The sequence below is a fragment of the Pongo abelii genome, chromosome 7 (assembly GCF_028885655.2).
Source record: "Pongo abelii isolate AG06213 chromosome 7, NHGRI_mPonAbe1-v2.0_pri, whole genome shotgun sequence".
NCBI classification, from domain to species: Eukaryota; Metazoa; Chordata; class Mammalia; order Primates; family Hominidae; genus Pongo; species Pongo abelii.
Window position 1 is genome coordinate 97602102 of NC_071992.2, and position 9339 is coordinate 97611440.

The following is a 9339-nucleotide window of genomic DNA, read 5'->3' on the forward strand; positions in this document are numbered from 1 at the left end:
CAACCATAGTTAATTGATTTTGTGATTCATGATTAAATTATTTTTTCCATATGTTATTGGGGTACAGGTGGTGTTTGGTTACATGAGTAAGTTCTTTAGTGGTGATTTGTGAGATTTTGGTGCACCCATCACCTGAGCAGTATAAACTGCACCCTACTTGTAGTCTTTTATCTCTTGCCCTCAGGCCACTCTCCCCCAAGTCCCCAAAGTCCATTGTATCATTCTTATGCCTTTGTGTCCTCATAGCTTAGCTCCCACATATCAGTGAGAACATACGATGTTTGGTTTTCCGTTCCTGAGTTACTTCACTTAGAATAGTCTCCAATTTCATCCAATCTCATCCAGGTTACAGCAAATGCTGTTAATTTATTCCTTTTTATGGCTGAGTAGTATTCCATCATATATGTATCACAGTTTCTTTATCCACTTGTTGATTGATGGGCATTTGTGTTGGTTCCACAATTTTGCAGCTGTGAATTTTGCTGCTATAAGCATGCATGTGAGAGTATCTTTTTCATATAATAACTTCTTTTCCTCTGGGTAGATAACCAGGAGTGGGATTTCTGGATCAAATGGTAGTTCTACTTTTAGTTCTTTAAGGAATCTCTACACTGTTTTCCATAGTGGTTGTACCAGCTTACATTCTCACCAGCAGCGTAGAAGTGTTCCTTGATCACCACATTCATGCCAACATCTGTTTTTTGATTTTTTTACTATGGCCATTCTTGCAGGAGTAAGGTGGTATCACATTGTGGTTTTGATTTGCATTTCCCTGATCATTAGTGATGTTGAACATTTTTTCACGTTTGTTGGCCATTTGTGTATCTTCTTTTGAGACTTGTCTATTCACATTCTTAGCCCACTTTTTGGTGGGATAGTTTGTATTTTTCTTACTGCTTTGTTTGAATTCATTGTAGATTGTGGATATTAGTCCTTTGTAAGTGTATAGATTGCGAAGATTTTCTCCAACTCTGTAGTTTGTCTATTTACTCTGCTGACTGTTCTTCCTTTTGCCATGCAAAAGCTCTTTAGTTTGAGTCCTAGATATTTATCTCTGTTTTTATTGCATTCGCTTTTAGGTTCTTGGTCATGAAATCTTTGCCTAAGTCAATGTCTAGAAGGGTTTTTCCAATGTTATCTTCTAGAATTTTTATAGTTTCAGGTCTTAGATTTAATTCCTTAATCTATCTTGAGTTGATTTTTGTATAAGGTGAGAGATGAGGATACAGTTTCATTCTCCTATGTGTGGCTAGCCAATTATCCCAGTACCATTTGTTGAAATGTGTTCTTTCCCCCACTTTATGTTTTTGTTTGCTTTGTTGAAGATCAGTTGGCTGTAAGTATTTAGGTTTATTTCTGGGTTCTCTATTCTGTTCCATTGGTCTATGTGCATATTTTTATACCACTACCGTGCTGTTTTGGTGACTGTGGCTTTATGGTATAGTTTGATATCCGGTAGTGTGATGCCACCAGATTTGTTCTTTTGCTTAGTCTTGCTTTGGCTATGTGGGCTCTTTTTTGGTTCCATATGAATTTTAGAGTTGTTTTTCTAATTCTGTGAAGACTGATGGTGTCATTTTGATGGGGATTGTGTTGAATTTGTAGATTGCTTTTGGCAGTATGGTCATTCTCGCAATATTGATTCTACCCATCCATGAGCATGGGAAGTGTTTCCATTTGTTTCTGTCATCTTTGATTTCTTTCAGCAGTGTTTTGTAGTTTTCCTTGTAGAGGTCTTTCAACTCCTTGGTTAGGTGTATTCCTAAGAATTTTATATTTTTGCAGCTATTGTAAAAGGGGATGATTTTTTGATTTGATTCTCTGCTTCGTTGCTATTGGTGTATAGAAAAGCTACTAATTTTTGTAAATTGATTTTGTATCCAGAAACTTTGCAGAATTCTTTTATCAGTTTTAGGAGCTTTCTGGAGGAATCTTTAGGGATTTTGAGGTAAATGATTATATCATCAGCAAACAGTGACCGGTTGACTTCCTGTTTACCGATTTGGATGCCCTTTATTTATTTCTCTTGTCTGATTGCTCTGGGTAGGACTTCCAGTGCTGTGTTGAAGATGACTGGTGAGAGTGGGCATCCTTGTCTTGTTCCAGTTCTCAGAGGGAATGCTTTCAACTTTTCCACACTCAGCATCATGTTGGCTGGAGGTTTGTCATAGATGGCTTTTATTACATTGAGGTATATCACTTGTATGCTGATTTTGCCAACAGTTCTAATCATAAAGGGATGCTGGATTTTGTTGAATGTTTTTTTCTGCATCTATGGAGATGATCATGTGATTTTTGTTCTTAATTCTGTTTATGTGGTATGTCACATTTATTGACTTGCGTATGTTAAACCATCCTTGAATCACTGGTATGAAACCCACTTGATCATGGTGGATTATGTTTTTGATATGTTGTTGGATTCGGTTAGCTAGTATTTTGTTAAGGATTTCAGCATCTGTGTTCATCAGGAATATTGGTCTGTAGTTTTCTTTTTTGGTTATGTCCTTTCCTGGTTTTGGCATTGGGGTGATGCTGGCTTCATAGAATGAATTAGGGAGGCTCCCCTCTTTCTCTATCTTGTGGAATAGTGTCAGTAGGATTGGCACCAATTCTTTTTTTTTGTTTTCAAGAGAATTAAATCGTTTATTGATTACACATGATAATGGATGATACACAAGCTTCATTCCCATCTATAATTTTATCTGGTACCATTATTCAATTTAGATATATTGCATAGGATGTGCCAACAATCACTTTTATAAGCAATAATTCCATGATTTTGCTTGGATAATCCCTTTTAATGGTGAACTTCAGGTCACAACAGTAACTATCAGTTCAACTACACCAAGGTTTCTGAAGACAATGACTTCTCCACCCAAGCAGGTTGTATATAAATTCCAAATAGAACCTGGCATCACCCTGAAGGAATTCTAACTTCACGCTATTGGGGAAATTTACCAAGATGGCTTCAGAGTAGACTAACTTTACACAGCACATTAAAAAAAAGACATTTATTCAGCGTCACGATCAGACTATTACATTTAGCAATCAACAGCATGGGTGCAAAAAAAAAATCTACATTAAAACCCTTTGTTGGAATGCTTTACACTTTCCACAGAACAGAAACTAAAATAACCTATTATACAATTAGTCACAAATACAGTCCTCGAGTTTTTTGCCCATGCACATGAGTATTTGTCTAAAACATGTCTTTTTTGTAGCAGCTAGGCCCTGCCACCACTGTGCTTGGCTGAGTTCACAAATCTGTTGTAACCTGTAGCTTCCCTGTCACTTCTCTGGCTCTCCTCTCCTGCTAAGCTTTGTTTCCTAATTAAAATCTTCTGCCACTGCCATAGCTACTGCTGCTGCCAGAACCGCCATAGCCACGTTGGTTTCATGGTTTTGCAAAGTACTGGCCTCCACCGCCATAGGGGCCAGAGCTTCTTCCTCCAAAATTTCCTCCCTTCATGGGTCCAAAATTTGAAGACTGATTGTTGTAACTGCCAAAATCCTTGTAGCTTCCACCACCTCCAAAATTGCTTCCATCATTACCAAATCCATTATAGCCATCCCCACTGCCACCATATCCCCCACCACCACAGCTGTCACCAAAGCCACCATGACCCCTGAAGTTTCCTCCATGACCAAAGTTGTCATTCCCACCGAAACCACTTCCACGACCACCACCAAAGTTTCCAGAACCACTTCGACCTCTTTGCCTGGATGAAGCACTAGCCATCTCTTGCTTTGACAGGGCTTTTCTAACTTCACAGTTGTGGCCATTCACAGTATAGTGTTTCTGAATGACAATCTTATCCACGGAGTCATAGTCATCAAAGGTTACAAAGGCAAAGCCCCTTTTCTTGCCACTGCCTCGGTCAGTCATGATTTCAATCACTTCAATTTTTTCATACTGTTCAAAATAATCTCTTAGGTGATGTTCTTCAGTGTCTTCTTTAATGCCACCAACAAATATCTTTTTCACAGTTAGGTGGGTACCTGGTCTTTCAGAATCTTCTCAAGAGACAACTCTCTTTGGTTCCACAACTCTTCCATCCACCTTGTGTGGCCTTGCATTCGTAGCTGCATCCAATTCTTCTTTGAATGTCTGGTAGAATTCTGCTGCGAATCCATCTGGTCCTGGACTTTTTTTTGTTGGGAATTTTTAAATTACCATTTCAATCTCAGTACTTGTTATTGGTCTGTTTAGGGTATCTGATTCTTCCTGATTTAAGCTAGGAAAGTTGTATTTTTCCAGGAATTTATCCGTCTCTTCTAGGTTTTCTAGTTTATGCATGTAAAATGTTCATAATGACCTTGAATGATCTTTTGCATTTCTGTGCTGTCAGCTGCAATATCTCTTGTTTTGCTTCTTATTGAGGTAATTTGGATTTTCTCTCTTCTTTTCTTGGTTAACCTTGCTAATGGTCTGTCAACTTTATCTTTTCAAAGAACTGGTTTTTGTTTCATTTATCTTTGGTATTTTTGTTTGTTTGTCCCAGTTTTATTTAGTTCTGCTCTGATCTTGGTTATTTCCTTTCTTCTGCTGGATTTGGGTTTGGTTTGTTCTTGTTTCTCTAGTTCCTTGAGGTGTGACCTTAGAATGTCAGTTTGAGCTCTTTCAGTCTTTTTGCTATAGGCGTTTAGGGCTATGAACTTTCCTCTTACCACTGCCTTTGCTGTATCCCACAGGTTTTGATAGGTTGTGTCACTATTGTTCCTGATTAAATGATTTAATATTATCTTTGGGTTGTTCATCTTCAGTTAATTTAATACTCACTTTGTGTTGTTTATATCCAGTTCTTATATAAACCCCTCATCACCTATATATCCCTTAGATGATGGTGTTTCTGTGTGGAAAAATAGGAATTGCATTATGTAAAGCCTTCTTCTCATCCTATAATATCTTTCTAGGAGGCTTCTAATCCTTTTTTTAATTGTCCTAAGACTAAAATATTTGTGACTAATATGTTCATAAAAATATTGAAATGATAGTAAATTTTATCAGAAAAATAAAATCTCTGAAAATAATCAAATGGAAGATATACTAACTGATACTAAGAACTCAATATATAAGTTTAAATATAAATTATACCCAGCAAAAGCAATGATAAATAAACTTAAAGAAAGTAGAAGATGTCTTTAGGAAAGCATGAAGAGAAATAAAAAGATAAGGTATGGATGTGAGTGTAAGAAATATGTGTGTCATGGTGAAAAGCATTAACATACATGTGATTTGAATCCCAGTAAAAAAGCATGACAGAATAGACAAAGGCAATTTTTGGAGTGATTCTAGTTAACAGTTCTCTAAAACTGATGAGAGACATAAAAAGCACTAGTTCAGTAAAGCCTAGGAACCCCAAATACATAGGCATGTCTTAATGACACAGCTAAAAATAAAAGAGAAATTATACTAAAAGCACAAAGACAAAAAAGACTTATAATCTTCAAAAGGTTAACATTCAACCATAGCTGTCTGTTTAACAGTAAGGTTGTAAGACAGAAAACAAGACTATGACAACTTTATTGTGCAGAAAGAAAACAACTGCCAGCATTGAATTCTTTAGCCAGCAGCATTATTTTTCAAAAATGAAGGTGAAATAAGAATATTTCAGACAAACAAAAATTAGATTTCCTAGCCAGTGGACATGCACCACATAAAATAATAAATGAGTTTTATTAAAAGAAGGAAAATTATCTCAGATAAAAACACAAGAATTGAAGAAAACAAGGAATACAGGAAAAGAGAAATAGATGGGTAAATATAAATGAATGGAAGAAAAAAGGACTACAGGGAATGAGAAATAGATGGGTAAATATAAATAAATATGGAACACATAAACCATAATGATATCATCTGTGGAATTAAAATACATAACAATAATAATATAAGACAGGAGAAGAATAAAATAAAATGATGAAAGACCTTGTGAATTGTTTTATTTATTTATGCTGTGATCTTTATCATTTTCTTTCTAATTTTTATGAGTCTAATTTCTTCTTTTTCTAGTTTGTTAAGGTGAGCTTGCAGGTTATTGACATGAGACCTTTTTAATTCTAATATAACCATATAGTGCTATAAATTTCTAACTTGTTTTAGTTGTATCCCAGAGATTTTAATATATTGTGTTTTCATTTAATTCAAAATACATTATTACTCTTAATTTAATTTTTTTACCTATTGGTTATTCAAAAGTCCATTACTTTGTTTCCAAATAATGGAAGTATTCAGACATTCTGCTTTCTGAAGAATACTGTAGACTTGTTTTGCTTATATATATGCATTCAACACATAGAGAGATGGATAATAGATAGATAAATAGATATATGATAGATAAATACATACAAATGATTCTCATTATTTAGAACAGTTATGTTCTGTAAAGTTGCCTTAAACACTGAATAGGTGAATACTTAACTACTGCTCCTAGAGGAAACACAGTTAAGTTCCTGTGAGTCTCTGGTCATATCTTTGCTAAAGAATCAATATATAACATTATTTTGCTTGTGGTTCTATTTAAAGTCACCTATTTAGTATATATTGGTGATCCATTTACATTGAACTTATTGCCAACAGTGCTCTAACTCATGCCTACAGCTTATCTAACACACATATTGTCTCCATAAAGCACACCATGGCCCTCTTGTGCTTAGGAACACTGAAAAGCACTTCAACACTAAATTTGGAGCATTTTAAATGGCAAAATCACCAAGAAAAGGCACAAAAATGCTAAAACCGTGGTACTAAGTAGACTGTGAAAAGAATACTTGTTTATAGTATGAAAACTGAAAGAAGGAAGATCTTCACCTTGCTGAGAGGTGACTCAAAATTTTTACTGCTCTGCACATCCCTATAATCACTGAGAAAGAGCAGCTCGTATTAATGTTAGGGTTACAAATAAATTTTAGTAAGTAGAAAAATTTGCAAATATTGAATCTGCAAATAATGTAGGTCTGCTGCATGAATATTGGAAGTATGATTGAACTGAGGCATATGAAACTTTATGGTTGAGACTTGCAGTTGTAGAATTCAGGTTCCCCATGAATTCTGAAACTGCCTATTCTGTCACCAGATACATTGACAGGGCTCTTCCTGGACAGAAGACATTTTTTGCTTGGATGGCTTTTCTTGGTTTAGCTTATAGGATTCTCTGTGCCTTTCAGTAATTCTCACAGTTTGCTTTCCTCTTCAGGGTTGGGTTTCTAGACAACCTCTACTTTAATCCTTTTTATTCCTAAACACAGAAATAAAAAATACATTCTTGTTTCATTCTTTCACAATGGATTTTGATGTGCATTGCTCATAAATCATTAGGAAAATAAAAATTAGTATTCTTTTTCAGAAGAAAAGGACACTTTAATCCTTCAACTCTCACAGCAGGGTAATGGCATTACTTATTTTCTATCTTTCAATGCAGCAAAGAAAAATAATAAAAAAGAAAAGAACTAGGTTTCCATATAAAACACAATGAATATTTATATGTTGAAGCACATTTTCTTTTAGGGAAATTCTAAAAGTACTTATAAAAAGAATATATATATATTTATATATTAAATATATATATTAATATATATATTTAATATATATATTCATCCACACATATATACACACATATGTATATACTTTATTTTCAATAAAGATTTTTGGAAAAATAAGGCATAACCTGGAAGACTAGGTTATACTAATGAGAAAGATCATAAAGTCAGCTTGTAATATATAAAATGGTTAATTTGAATTTGCATTAAATTCTTGGGTAATCTTGAAAATATATATATATATATATATTTTTTTTTTAGAGGAGGATTGTTTTGGGGAGTATCATTTGATCATTTGTAATTCCCAAATTGCTGTTCAAAATGACTTGACTAGAAAACCTCCCTTCAAATCACTCATAGGTAAATAATTGAAACTTTCTAGTTTTCTTAAAATAAAATAGAATGTTTTTACCAATGTTTAAATATCAATAAATATTATATTCCCAGTTATATATGTTTAATGGAAAAATGACTACAGTACAAAGAAAATATTAATGCCATGAATAATTACTTTTTCTTATAACATATGTTTAAAAAATCTTTTGATACCACTGGAACACTCCACTTTACTTTTGGACTTGGTCTCTGGAAGCATTACAATGGGCAGCACTGGCTCAATATATATTCTTTCCTTTTAAGGAAATTGAATGATCTTAAATTTATAATGTATAGGCAAATTCTAGTCTTAGCAGATATTCATTAATCTGTCAACATTTATCTTCATTTATTTGGACATGCAAGAGAATTAAACTGGGTGGCTTATAAACAACAGAAATGTATTTTTTACAGTTATGGAGGCTGAGAAGTAAAGCAAGCCGAGAGGGTGTTAAAATGCAGATTGGAGAGGAATGACTATGTCCTCTTAAAAGCAGCTTTTAGCATGAGCATTAGTATATCACCAAGCGTGAACTGTGCATCTTTGAATATTATATAATATTACTCAAGCTCTTTTGAGGAATTTGTAACTAGCATTTTTTTTTTTTTTTTTTTCTGAGATGGAATCTTGTTCTGTCACCCAGGCTAGAGTGAAGTGGTGCCATCTCGGTTCACTTCAACCTTCGCCTCCAGGGTTCAAGCGATTCTTGTGCCTCAGCCTCCGTAGTAGCTGGGATTACAGGCACAGACCACCAAGCTTGGCTAATTTTTGTATTTTTGATAGAGATAGGGCTTTGCCGTGCTGGCCAAGCTGGTCTTAAACTCCTGACCTCAGGGGATTCACCAGCCTTGGCCTCCCAAAGTGCTGGGATTACAGGCATGAGCCACCACGTCTGACCGTATTTTTGATCTCTTGATATGCAAATATACTCTTGGTAATCCCAATTGTTTTAGTTTTCTCAGGCCGCAATACCAAAATACCATAAACTGCGTGGCTTATAAACAACAGAAATGTATTTTTTACAGTTATGGAGGCTGAGAAGTTCTAGATCAAGATGATGGCAGATTCAGTATTTGGTGAGGTCCTGCTTCCTGGTTCACAGATGGCACCTTTCAGCTATGTCCTCACATGGTGGAAGGAGCAAGGTAGCTCTCAGAGTCTCTTCTATAAGGGCGTCAGTCTCATTCATGAGGACTCCCTCAGGGCCTATTTACCTGCCAAAGATGCCACTTCTTAATACCATCACATTGGTAATTAGGTTTCAATGAATTAATTTTGGGAGGATACAAACATTCAGTCTCTAGCACCAAGGGCTTATTTTTCTTTATGTAGCCAATGTTTTGTTGATAATGAAAGCACATAAATACATGTACATGTACATATTAGCAACAATAAATCAGGCATTTCACCAAGAAGGAAAATCCTGC

At 35.0% G+C, this 9339-nt stretch overlaps 1 protein-coding gene across 1 annotated transcript; it reads right to left on the bottom strand.

Annotated features, from left to right (window-relative positions):
* Nucleotides 1-2996: 2996 nt before the first annotated feature.
* LOC100462127 (heterogeneous nuclear ribonucleoprotein A1-like) lies at nt 2997-4098 on the bottom strand. Its single transcript, XM_024250983.3, has one exon. It carries the CDS (start codon nt 3884-3886, stop codon nt 3395-3397), a length of 492 nt encoding a protein of 163 aa, XP_024106751.3. The 5' UTR covers nt 3887-4098; the 3' UTR covers nt 2997-3394.
* Nucleotides 4099-9339: the final 5241 nt, after the last annotated feature.